Source organism: Chroicocephalus ridibundus, chromosome 19, assembly GCF_963924245.1.
Source record: "Chroicocephalus ridibundus chromosome 19, bChrRid1.1, whole genome shotgun sequence".
NCBI classification, from domain to species: domain Eukaryota; kingdom Metazoa; phylum Chordata; class Aves; order Charadriiformes; family Laridae; genus Chroicocephalus; species Chroicocephalus ridibundus.
Window position 1 is genome coordinate 8,689,892 of NC_086302.1, and position 13,783 is coordinate 8,703,674.

Consider the following 13,783-nt stretch of genomic DNA (forward strand, 5'->3'; position numbering starts at 1 on the left):
GCATTCCCGGCTCCCAGGTGGGTTCTGCTGCCCTGGGAGCTGCTGGAGCCTGGCTCCAGGGAGCCTGGTGCTGGCCGGGAGCCCGCCGAGGGCGGGGCAGGCCTCAGGGTGCCAGGCCGCTGGGCGACAGCTCGGGGGAGCTGTGGCTTGGGGAGGACGGAGGAGATGCGCTTTTTCCCTCGTATAGGCCTAATTACCAGCACTGTAACACAGCACACGACCCGCGTTCCCCCCCACCTAACGGGGTGTCTGCCTGCTGCTCGGGAGAAGGCTGAGGCGCTAAAAGCGGGGTTTGAGAGTCTGTGACGGGAGGGCTGGGTGCCGGTCGTTCGCTTTGCACCGACCCCCCCGCGCCAGCCCCTTCCTCCCCGGCCACAGCGAACGGGCGGGCGGGCCGCGGCGGCAGCGAACGGAGCCGGCGCCTCTCCCGCCCCCCGAGAGCCGGGCCCCGCGTCCCGCCCCGCCCCGCCCCGCCGCGCCGCGCGAGGCAGGCTGGGATCGCCCCGCGCTCCGGTCCGCCACCTTCCCATCCTGCCCTCCGCCCGCCTGAATGGGGCAGAGGCAAGATGGCGGCGAACGCCAACTCCGCCGGCGGTGGCGGCGTGTCGCTCTTCGAGTGCCCCAGCTGGTGAGCGAGCGGGCTGGGGCCGGGGCCGGGGCCGCTTCGCCGGGCCGCGCGCCTCTGGCTGTGGCGGCGGAGCGCGGGTGCCCGCGGGGCTGGCCGGGCGTGCGCGGGGCGGCAAGGGAAGGGCCGTGGTGCTGAGGCCGCCGCCCGGGCCTGTGCCCCTGGCTCTGCGGATGGCGGCTGCCCGCGGCGGCGGCACCGGGGGCCCGGGCCGGGGGTGCAGCGCGGGGTCCAGGCCTGGGGTGCAGCCCGGCGGCCGCCTGGGCGCAAGGCCGCGGCGCGGCGCTGGGTGAGGGTGGAAGGCGACCCGGGGGGCTGCGTCCCTTCCCCGGGGCCTCAGCGGAACACGCGGTGTAGCACACGTTAAATCTAATGCTCCAGTTGCGTCTTCGGTACGAGAAATCTGTCAGCTTGAAAGTAGCCTGGGTTTTTTTTATTACACCGATTCAAGAAGTCAGGGCAAAGCGATGTCTTGGAGAAGCAGCGTTAGTACCGTGGGTTTGGCTGGTTTCGAATCGCAGAAAAGTCTGCGTTGGAAGAGATCTCTGGAAATCACCTAGTCCAAGCTTCTGCTGAAAGCAGGGCCTTAGATTAGGTTAGCGGGGGCACTGTGTCATTTGCTTTGAATTTTTTGATACCTTACCGAATAGATCTTTGCTGTACTGTGCTCTTTGTGTGCCGGAGCATTATTCAGGGAATGTGTGCAGTTGTATTTTAAATCATGTAGAAAATGACACATCGTTACAGCTGAGAAGTCAAGCACTTGTATATTTGTATGAGCTAGCTGTGTATGTGCATGCATGATTGCAGGCTTTAATTGCATAGTCATCTGGTTTTCACTGCAGGTCCCCTACCTTTCAGTGCTTTGGTGACAGTGCTCGGTGAATGGATGCTTACTGAATATGCGTTTTAATTTTGGCCTGTTTTATGAGTGCCCGCTTTAGTTAGTAAAACCATTTAACCCTCTCATATATTTTAGTATTTTACTTGTGGTGAACATATGCAATAACAAGCATCCATATGAGGCAAGATGGTGCTCCATAAAATGATGATAGGATACAGTAGATAAAACCAAAAATTATTTAATGTTAGTGCTTTCTGAATGTTCAATGTGACATTTGAAATAATGTACCTTTAATTTTTTTGCTTAGTGTTTTTATACAAAAGTGTTCACAACTTGCATTATATTCAGGGGTAAATTTGAATGACTTCTGCCTTTGGAATCTATCCGTTGAACAGCTGGAGAAGTTTAACTTGTGAAATACTTAATTTCAGTAACTTGCATGCTACTGCAGAAGAATTCCTAAATAAATACCATGTGGAGGGCAGGACTGTAACAACTCTGACCATGAGGGCCCCTGTAGCTCCATGCTCTCTGGCTTCTGCTACAGACAGGGTAGGCTCTTACAGGCAGCCAGCTTTCTGCACCGTGCTGGTGCTGACCTGATTTGGTTTCGAAGCACAATCCGTTGCACTGAGTGATAGAGAAATGAAGTGGAAGGGGCGTCGGGGAGATGATCCAATCCAGGGGTTCACACCCGGGAGTAAGGGTGTCAGGTTTGGGTGCCAGCCCCTCTTTCATTCTGACATTTCTAAGATTTTTGATAATTTGCTTTTTGCAGCCTGAATATCCGTTTACTATAATGTTCTAAAAATCTTTCTCAGGGAAAGCAAAGCTTGTATACGGACTCTTTCCTTACACATTCTAAGGAAGGTCTTTATTTTCCCTTGTACTTCTGTTATACGTGTGCACATTGTAATATTATATAGACTGAGTTTGGGCAAGATGTATGTTTATACCACTGTGTAGTGAACGGAGCATCTGATACAGTTTGATCTTAGGCAAATTGTCGCGTATAGATGTGGCAGTTAATATCAGTAAAAGATTTGAGTTTGTGTGGGAAAACTTAAATGTTTTTCCTTGATGCTCCTTTTGAAACAGGTAAGCTGCTGTTTCATAACTGTAAGAAAAAAACAATAAATGAAGAGTAGCAGGAAGCCAACATGGACAGCTTCCAGTTACAGTGTTTATATTCTGCTGAATAGGCAATCGAAAATGGGAAGCATTAGGTAGTTAGGGCGGGTGGTATTCCACTGCCTCACTCAGTGAATGAGGGTAAATCTACCAACCAGGTAGATTTATTTTTCTGGTCTGCAAAAAAAGTAGAATATACTTCATGGTAAAACTTGACATGATTTGCGCTGGCATCTACTGAATTACAGATTCTAACCCCCATTTTTACAGCATTTATTTCTTCCAGAGCAAACCAAGCAGCGCACAGTCATGATACTGGATAAGTGATGGGCCTTTCACAGGTACAATTCTCAAGAGTGAAAATGGTTTGCAGTAGCAGGCTTGGACCAATAGTATTGTTATTTGAAGCTCTGATTTCCGGAAAGTCTCAGTGTAAATGTATCCTGTGGGATCCTTCTGGGATCCTTCATGTCTTACACAAGCACTGAAGAGTCTTCTGTGTAGGCAGCAGTGTAGATCTTCATAGGGAGAGCTTTGGGTAGTCAAAAACCATGGAGTTCCAGCAAGTCTTCATGGTCAGTAGCAGGTTCTTCTGTAGTGAATTATCTTCAATCTTATCAACCCATATTGACATCAAAGTTGCAGTCTTTACCAATCTATTTATTTTTCTACCTCTAAGTAGAGCTGCCTTGGGGATCACAGACACCGATCATATGAGAAATATATCTTAAATATAGTCAACAGAAACAAGAGTTTTTTCCTTGTCTTTAAATTGTTGCCCATACTTTTGAGGTTTGCCTCCATCCGTGTCTCTTCTTTTCTGACACAGATAGTGTTTTAGTATCCAGTTTCCAGAAAAGATCTCTCTACTGAAGTTCAAAGTTTTCATTGGTTTTAGGTTCTGGCTTTGATTTAGTTTTTGTTCTGTTCAAGATTGCTTCTTCGTAGTCCATAAAATATTTATTCTTTCTCTTCTTGTGCCTCCAACAGTTAAACTAGCTGAAGACAGATGAAAAACAATGAATGCTGTCTTAGCAGTACGTCCTTATGCCAGTACTTGTTTATTCCTCCATACGTTTTAACAAAGACATGGGCTATGCATTTAAAATTGGAATAAAGATGTTGCCAGTACTTTCTATGAATTAAAATTTAGCCATACCATGAGATTAGAAAATACCTTTACATAACAATTACATATCCTAGTTTTATTAAGACTTTTACATACCTTCTGAGGTGGTTTTAGTGAGTAAAAGTAATTTCCTGGAGGTATAACTGATCTGGGGTGTAGTTTTAAAGTGACCATCAGATGTTTAATGGATACTACCTGTCTCTTTGTTTTTCATGGTTTAACCTGCATTTCAGATTGTGAATCTTTCTTTACTCACTCTCAACACACCATTAGTTGGATGTCAAGCTTGTCCTGGAATGCACGTAAATTTGAAATAGTATGTTTTAAAGGCAACAGTCATTCCTTTTCAGTTTCTCTGAAGCTTCTCAGTTTCTCTTCTTCAATTTCTCTTCTTCAGCCAGGAACAAGTTATTCCTGGCAATGATCGTGCACCAATTTCTGGAGATGAGCTCTTGAGTTCTGGAAATTCCACCTTGTCCTTGAGGTTGGCCATGGAGGTGTGTGCAGTAGTCATGTAGGCCAAGATTTTTAGGAAGTGGCTAAATTTAGGCTTTTGAGCCCACGTTTGGAAACCTAAATAATTGACCTACTTTTAAACTAACACAATAGAATTAAAGTTCTCCTGTCTATGTCCTTAATAGCTACAACTCAAAATTTCTCTTTAGACTAGGTAGGGCTTACTTCAGTGAGGTTGCAGAGTTTCAACTGGACGTAGCTGTTCTAACCCAGTTGGCACGTCAACATTGAATCTGAGCCTTGTCAAAGAGATGCTGTCAGCTAATTCGTAGAACTTCAGTTCCCTTATTCGGTACTTCCAGCTAGCATCACATCCCAAAGCATTAATACTTTGTCCTCTTTTTCTGAAATGTTTTATCTTTTTACTCAACATGGTCCTTCCAAGGTTAAGCTCAGCTCGGGCTTTTCTTTTCTTCCTTGACTGTTGTCGTCTTGACTGTCTGTCCCTGCTTTTTCACAGTACTCTATAGTTCTGCAGCAGAGGGTTTGCCATCAATGTCAGCAATAATCTAGACAGATTCCTCACAGAATCATCCCAACCTAACGCACAGAGCAGTGGACTGGACTGGCCTTTAGAGCACAAAGTGAAGAAACACGTTTTTCCTGTTTCTAATACAGAAGAGAGTTGTTGGTCGTAGGTGTTTTAATATTTTTTAAAACGTACACTGGAACTTGGTTTTGTTCAACATTTCCTTACTAATCATTTTGAGCAGTTGGTGTCTTCTGTAAGGCCAGCAAATTCATACATGTAGCTGTAATGGGAAAACCTGAACTTCACCATGTCCAGCTGCTAGACTATATTGTGAAGGAACTCATTATTCAAGACAGGGAAGGAGAAGTACTATATCTGCCAAAGGCTGACTGTCAGGTGAACCAGCTTTCTTCAAGATACTTGCTTTCAGAACACAGGGGGAACGATGATTTTAGGAAGTAAAAAGCACACATGAACTGTGAGTGTATAAGGAATTGACTTCGAGGAGGCAGTAGCAGTTGGATAGAGTCTGTGGGCAGAGCCTTTTAGTGTTGGGGGTTTTTTTATTAATTACCTTGATAAAAGTGACCACAATACTCTTTAGTGACACAAGTATGGTCAACGTAGAAGCCAGAGTATTGTCCAGTCCTTTTGGTATAATTTGAACACCAGAACAGTAAAAACAAGATAAAATGTAGAAGTGTAAGATGGAAAATAGGGACTAAGAACAAGAACTTCTTCTTAAAGCCAGAAACTCACTATTCAGAAGTAAAAATACTCCAGTTCATACTCAGAAATAAAAGGGGTGTATACACAAGTACATAGGCTAGTCACAGAATGGCCATCAATGACAAGTAACATAAAGCTGGTCAAAAATAAATGAAGAGACTAGTACTCTGTGTGATGTGTAATGATAGATACCTGTTTGTAAGGTAGGGAAGTGTCAGTGTTGTTGGAGAAGGCACTGATGAAAATGCGGTCGATGTTACCTGTGCTTAATAAAGTCCAATTCAAACTGAAACAAATGCAGTGGGAAAATGCGTTGGCGGGGTAACAGCGATCTTACTTTGAGACAGAAGAGAGCTTTAGTTGCCTAGTAAAATAAAAACAGCTCTGATTTTCAATGGCTAAAGGATTTTTAAAGGGGATAGTATTGGGGATTTTTTTTTTATAGCTGAAGGGAAATAACAAGGAAATTAGGATGGAAATGAAAGGCTTTAATCAAAAACTTAAGGTGGATATCAAACTGTCAGAATAACAAGGCTTTGGAACAGCTTCCTGGTAGGTGTAAAGGTTACAGCAAAATGACCTGCAACAGCAGTGGCTGGACTTGCAGATTCTGGAGGTCCCGTCTTGTCTTCCTCTGACTCCTACAGGTCCCTGTTCCATCATCCCTGTTCTCGCTCTGAAAATGTTGGAATAATTTTACCAAATAATCATTGCATTGTTGCTCCTTACTTAATTTTCCTATTTAATTCAGTGCCATTTGAATTCATTTTTTGATGTCACAAAACCTGTAGTTCTCTGTAATAGAATATTTATGGCCCTGCTCTCAGGAATTAGATTTTGTATACAATTTCCAAATTTCTCTGTATTCCATGGAGACTTTGTTCCTAAGTAACCGAGGGAACCAGAGTGAACCAGTGAAATCTAGTTCTGTGTGGAACTGCATTGTAACAAGAAGACATACGTAGTGCCATGGTGCAGTTGGGCAAATGCTTTAATGCAAATGGAATGCTTTGTTCAGTTGAAGCAGCCACATTTCTCGTCAGAAATCTTCCACAAGATACTCCTAAAACACAGTGCAATTTTTTGTGTTCAGGAAAGTTCTGTAATCATCAAGTTTGAACCACAAGCTTTTTTAATTGTATTTCTTATAACTGGAAGTTTGGTGAGAATTATTTTAATGCTTCTAAGAGTAGAGGAAATCCTTAATGCCTCCCATCAACCTGCATTTTTTTTTTTTTAACAAGTTCAAATGCCCTAACCACCATATTTTCTCCAGACGTAACAAGGTTGGATCAGAATTATTGGTCAGCTCTTTATCCAGCCCTCTTCCATGTGGGAAGAGACCATTCTGCATAAGCTGAATCATAGAATCATAGGGTTGGAAGGGACCTATGGAGATCATCTAGTCCAACCCCCCTGCCAGAGCAGGGTCACCTAGAGCAGGTTACACAGGAACACGTCCAGGTGGGTTTTGAATGTCTCCAGAGTTGGAGACTCCACCACCTCTCTGGGCAGCCTGTTCCAGTGCTCTGCCACCCTCAGGGTAAAGAAGTTCCTCCTCATGTTTAGGTGGAACTTCCTATGTTCAAGTTTGTGCCCATTGCCTCTTGTCCTGTCCCCGGGCACCACTGAAAAGAGCCTGGCCCCATCCTCCTGACACCCACCCTTTAAGTATTTATAAGTGTTGATAAGGTCACCCCTCAGACGTCTTTTTTCCAGACTGAAGAGACCCAAATCTCTCAGCCTTTCCTCATAAGAGAGGTGTTCCAGTCCCCTAATCATCTTTGTAGCTCTCTGCTGCACCCTTTCCAGCAGTTCCCTGTCCCTCTTGAACCGGGGAGCCCAGAACTGGACACAGTACTCCAGGTGCGGCCTCACCAAGGCAGAGTAGAGGGGGAGGATGACCTCCCTCCACCTGCTGGCCACGCTCTTCTTGATGCACCCCAGGATGCCATTGGCCTTCTTGGCCACAAGGGCACATTGCTGACTCATGGTCATCCTGTTGTCCACCAGGACTCCCAGGTCTCTTTCCACAGAGCTGCTCTCCAGCAGGTCAGCACCCAACCTGTACTGGTGCATGGGGTTGTTCCTCCCCAGGTGCAGCACCCTACGCTTGCCCTTGTTGAACTTCATAAGGTTTCTCTCTGCCCAGATCTCCAACCTGTCCAGGTCTCTCTGTATGGTGGCACAGCCTTCCGGTGTGTCAGCCACCCCACCCAGCTTGGTGTCATCAGCAAACTTGCTGAGGGTGCACTCTATCCCCTCATCCAGGTCATTGATGAATATATTGAACAGGACTGGACCCAGTACTGACCCCTGGGGAACACCACTCGTCACTGGTCTCCAACTAGACTCTGTGCCCCTGAAATAACTGCCCAACAGATTTTAGCCTTAACTTTGTTATGGTACCTCCTTGTATTGTCAAAATTAAGTCACCTAAACAAATTCCAGTGCTAGCTTGGTCTCGGTTTCTGTGGTGTGTACGCTGTGCTTTGGGAAAGGCACATGACTCGTTTCCATCACTGATGCACAAGATCAGCAACAACTTTGTGTTCAACCAACGTCTTGGTATGAGGAGGATTTTTTCTTTATTCTAATTTCTTTCTGTAGAAGAGAGCATGAAAACAGCCATACTAATCGAAGACAACAGCCCAGATGGTTTCCTATCACATGGTGGTAGTGACCAATAACTTAGTGTAAGCTTTAGGTATTCCCTCCTCTTGTGTGCACTGTAGGCTTTTGGCCATCAGAAGCAAAGGGATTTTGTGAGCTGAAGACTCCCTCTGGGTGGTCATCTTTAACAACTAACACCAGACCTAATCTCCACAAACGTTCTATTATTTCTTTGTTAACTTACAGCTTAATTCCGCAACACTAAGTGACAACGCTTTCCACAAATTATGCAAATTTTGGAAAAGGCACTCTCCTTGTTTCCAGATCCAGGGCTCCTTGTTTCTTGTGTTTCAAGAAATAATGAATACATTGGTTTTGTAGCATTCATTAAAAGGACAAAGGGAATGGATGCTTGCCTGTTTTTCTCCAAGCTTCTGAAGCAGTGTACTCCATTATTATTTTTTTTTCCCTTGCATGAAGCCATCTGTACTGGTTATCATCCTTGTGCCCCTCTCGACAAGAGAACCGGAACTAACAGAGCATTCGAGATGTGAAAACATCATATTTTTATAGTTTCTTCCTTATGATGTTTTTGCTTTGTCAACTGTTGATTAATGTTCCTCTGATTCTTTCTGAACAGAGTTGTGATGGCTCTAGATCTTTCCTGCGTCGCAGTGGGCCTGAAGCTCCTCATTGTGTTTGCGTAGTTGAGGTGGTCTTTCTCTAGCGTGTACTAGCCCTCAAGAGTGCTGATTTTTATTATCTTTTTTTTCCCCAGGATGTTTTCTCAAGCAGTAGTGCAGTATCATGACATTCATTTACAGCACTGTAGTCTGTTTTGAGTTTTCTGCGTAACTGTTGTCATAAGTGATTTTTCTCATTTATTCGTTGGCTCCTTTTTTTCCAGACTGCATATAAATGTTACAGAGCCCTTGCAGAACCTTAGTTCTTAGTTCTGCAAGAGTCCTTCCTGACTCTTAATCATTTACGTTCCCTCATGGGTTAGCGTTTCTTTTCCCTGTCACACCTTAATTTCCATAGGATAATTTTGTCAAAAGCTTTTTTAAAAATGCCAGTCTACCGTACTGATAGCCTTGTTTACGTCTTCTTGGTCATCTCCAGTAATTCTGCTAGATTGTGTGATCTTACTTGCCTCCTCAAGAACCATGTGAATTCTTTCTGAGTGTTATTTTTAAGTATTACCTAAGCCAAAGATATAGGAAGCTGTCCTACAGGTGGTTAGCCTAGGCTCCCCTTCTGTCTGGAAAAGGAACAACTCGGAGATGTGTTGGGTGTCTTCAATAATGAACAGAAGGTCTGTAGGAGATGAGTGTTTGCTGTCCTTTTGAGGAGAAGAACTAGAGTTTGCAAAATGAAATTAATAGCAAGCAGGTTTGTGGCTGAATAGTGGAGAGGGTGCCTCAGCTATACATAGGTGATCTGTGAAATTGTTTGTGTAACATTCCGTGAATGCATTAAGTTTACGTGGGTTCTTACAGCAATTTTTGCAGACAGCTGTTTAAATGGATAGTCCTCGAGTTGGTAACTGTTAGAAGCTGGGAGAGTATTCCTGTGTGAGGCACCCGAGACTAGTTAGTGAAGGTAGTTTTTTATTTTGCAAAAGGTTCCTTGCTCTGGGTTTGTCAGTTTGATCTGCCTGATACCATTCCACAGGAATGTGAAAGATAAATAGAGTTCTTGAAGTCGTACAGAAGCAGCGCTGCTCTCTTGATTAAGTAGTGCTCTCATTTCACAGAGAAATGGGCTAAAGGAACATGAATACAGTATTTTTGGACCACTGTGTAAATAGTAGACATCCTGTATGCATGTTTCGAAGAGTGTTGTTTTAAGGAAAGTTCACGTTGCAATTAAAAAAAAATACTAAAAAAAAAAAACCCAAAACACAAAGAAACAACCAAAACCCAAATAGCCAACACCCCATTAGGAATATTTTGAATATGAAACCAGTCCTTCTTTTAACTCCCCGTCTGTTGTACAGGTAGTGAACAGCACTGCTGGGGCAGGGTGCTAGTGTCAATTCCCTATTCATTTCTCATCATCCATGAATATGCCCACTTTCCCTTGCAAGGAGTCAACTGATTTCACTAATAAACATCAGTTTTATCCAGATACCACATTAACTGTTTTCCCAGGATGCTCAGTTTATCTTAAGTAGAATAGAAACTATTTCAGTGCTTGGTTGTATTCTGTCAAACAAAACATCTTTCAGCGTGGTCATTGTCATCTTTGGATTCTTACGGAGGCCAAAAGGAGCAGTTTATGTGTAATTCAAAGCAAGATTTATCCTCCTTTAATCCAAGAAAAATGTTTCTCTGGCATTGGAAGAACTGTCATGCCCCACATATCATCATGTTTCTGAAGGACAAACATTGTTGACTATTGAAGTGTGGATTAGATGACTCTCTTCTGGTCTGGCTATTATTGAGTCCCCGTCTGTCTACTGGTTCTGCTCAGTAATACAGTTTCTACAGCTCTGCTCTCTAGGGCTTCCTGAGGAGGCGAAGTGGAGAGGGAGGAGCTGAACTCTTCTCCCTGGTATCCAGGGATATGTGGGAATGGTTCAAAGCTGTGCGAGAGGAGGTTTAGACTGGGCATTAGGAAGCATTTCTTTACCGAGGGGGTGGTCACACACTGGAACAGGTTTCCTGGGGAGGTGGTCGATGCCCCAAGCCTGTCAGGGTTTAAGAAGCATTTGGGCAATGCCTTTAATAACATGCGTTAGCTTTTGGTCAGCCCTGAAGTGGTCAGGCAGCTGGACTAGATGATCATCTTAGATCATAGAATCATAGACTGTGTTGGGTTGGAAGGGGCCTCTAAAGGCCATCTCGTCCAACCCCCTGCAGTCAGCAGGGACATCTGTAACTAGATCAGGTTGCTCAGAGCCTCATCCAGCCTGGCCTTGAATGTCTCCAGGGATGGGGCCTCCACCCCCTCTCTGGGCAACCTGGGCCAGTGTCTCACCACCCTCAGTGGAAAGAACTTCTTCCTCATGGCTGATCTAACCCTGCCCTGCTCTAGTTTAAACCATTGCCCCTCGTCCTGTTGCTCCATGCCCTTGCAAACAGCCCCTCCCCAGCTTTCCTGTAGGCCCCCTTCAGGGACTGGAAGGGGCTCTAAGGTCTCCCCGGAGCCTTCTCTTCTCCAGGCTGAACCCCCCCCAACTCTCTCAGCCTGTCCTCACAGCAGAGGGGCTCCAGCCCTCGGATCATCCTCATGGCCCTCCTCTGGCCCCGCTCCAACAGGTCCATGTTCCTTCTTGTGCTGAGGGCTCCAGAGCTGGACACAGGACTCCAGGTGGGGTCTCACCAGAGCAGAGCAGGAGAGTCACCTCTCTCGATCTCGCTAGATCTCTCTAGAGCCCTTCCAAGTGAAGTAGTCTATTCTATTCTGCGCAGTTTCACAGTCAGAACTTGACTTCACTGTATGTAGTTTCCACTACACTGAAATATACTTTAAAATTAGCATCATCAGTTGATACTTTCATTTCTCTGATAGTGAGGGTAGTTTAAGCAGTAGATTGATAAACTGCTAAGTGTAGGAGAGTGGTATTTGATATCTCTTAGAATACTTGGCTAAATACTACCTGGGTTTTGCAGTTTGTTACTTATTTTTATCAATTCTCATAAACTTTCTGATACTTCTTTGAGTTCCTTGAACCTTAGTGAAGGTTCCTTGAACCTTGAATTCTTAGTGAAGAAAAGCTCTAGTGTGGGCTGTCCTCTCTCCGATCCAGAGAATTCATTTAATGATACTGTTGTGGTCATGTTCTCCTTGCCAGTCAGCCTCGTTAATTCTCCGGAAGGCTTCTCTTCTCCCAGGTAAGTCATTGCTGATTCAGTAGGCAGTCTAAGCATACTTTGTCTCAGTTAAACTTACTGAACTAGTGGTCATTAACTCTCAGGTCTTATTTTAAGGTCATTTGCAGAATGCTGACCTATAGAGAGCAGAAGACATTCAGGCAGTGGGGACTGTGACACACAATCTGGAAGGTACAGAGCAGCTGCTTGTTTCTCTCTTTCAAAGGCCAGCACTTATGCCGGAGACGGATTCTGATGTGAGATCATTTGTCTTGAAGCAGTGCTAAGCCTGGCTGTCCCTCTGTGTTCTACAGAGAAGAGAGTCTGTTGACCTCAAGTAATTCTCCATCCTTCAGAACTGTGTAGGAAAATGAGTTTAGTGGATATTTTAGCACATTAGTTACTGGGAGAGGACTTTTTTTAAAACACTGGAAATAAGAGGGGAATAAACTGCTCTCCTCTAATAGCACAGTACCAACTTTCTCACAAACTTTCTTCTAGTAGATTTTTGCAAGATATTTCCTTTCAATGTTTTACTTCCTTGATGTATGAGGTGAGGGGTCCAGTAGGGCAGAGCATGTGAGGGGTTGTTGATGCTTCCGAATACAGCCATCACTTCTGGTCTTTGGTGACTCTGGAACTAATTAGTTTTGAATATAAAACTGGAAAACCTTTATACTTTTTTCATTAAAAGACTTTTGAGGAATCTAACTTCAGCAGCCTAAGCTGTGGCATTGATTTAATCTGTTCCAAGGGTTTTTTTCTACCAGAAATTATTTCTGTGAGTTTGTTTTGATAGTATTACAATCAGTATTTACAACCTTACTGTGTTCAGTGTTTTGTAGACATAGGTTGATTGGGGAAATACTGTCTACAAAGGATTCTCAGTCCAAAAGAGGTCAGAGAATAGATAAATTTTTCAGGCATCTTAATTCATAGCTGAAGGCACTATCTTGTGCTGCTGCTTGGCATTTTTTCTGTGTTCAAAATAAAGTTGAAGGTAAAACTAAAGGGTGAAACTAAAAGTAGAGGGGGTAATGAAAAATTGGAGATTGTGTATGGTAAAAGATGACCATCGGACAGGATTCATTTCACAGAAGAGGAAAGTGGTTGTGCTAGAGCACCTGGGAGCTTTCCCGGTCCCTAACAGGTACGTTGAGGATGTTGCTAAAATGTTTTTAGGGCAGGCTAACTGTTGAGTATCCAGGAAGAGATCACCGAAAAGCAGAGGCCAGACTGAATAAGTCAGTAGACTTGCTTGAAGAATTAATTTGTTGAAAGGTTTACCTATTTGGAAGAGGGAAAAAAAAGAAAGGTGGGGGAAGCAGCTTTTGTTGTATCAGAGTAAGGCAGGCTTTGTGAAAATTATCAAAAGTTGTGTTGCAGAGTAACTAGAACTTGGTAATTTCAGTGGAATGGAGAAAAACAAGTTTACCAGTGCTCAGGGGCAGAAAGAGGCAACACTGAGAAGTGGATGTGAATCTATGGATGAAACCTGTCTTCAGTGAACAGTGAGCGCTGAGATCTGAGGGGGAGCACAGCAGGAGACAGCAGTACTTAGGGGTAGCCTGGCTGTATGACCCTGGAGTAGTACTGGAGAGGAGGTGGTCCCCTAGCTGTACTGGAGTGACTGGAAGAGTCAATCCTTGTAGAAGTCATCATACGGAATGGGTATCAGGCTAGTAAAATGGATTTAGAGCAAGAATGGAAAATACCTGTGCAATACCTGAGACAGAAATAAAGTAGAAATAAGAGGACTGTGTTCTTGTGTGAAGTTATCTAGGAGAGTGTGTGTACAGTAACCAGCTGACCTGGGGACACAGAAGAAACCTTCAAATTGTAAGGCACGTCCCAGAAACGTGAACATCTGTATTTAACCCCCTCCAACAACTTCAATTACAAGTGA

The 13,783-nt window shown here is 44.3% G+C and overlaps 1 protein-coding gene across 1 annotated transcript in view; it reads left to right on the forward strand.

The window, feature by feature from the left end:
- Window positions 1-483: 483 nt before the first annotated feature.
- PPP1R8 (protein phosphatase 1 regulatory subunit 8) overlaps window positions 484-13,783 on the forward strand; it is a 31,163-nt gene continuing 17,863 nt past the window's right edge. The window contains exon 1 of the mRNA XM_063355670.1: window positions 484-628. Coding sequence (XP_063211740.1) covers window positions 567-628 — 62 coding nt within the window. The 5' untranslated portion in view covers window positions 484-566. The remainder of the gene's footprint in view (window positions 629-13,783) is intronic.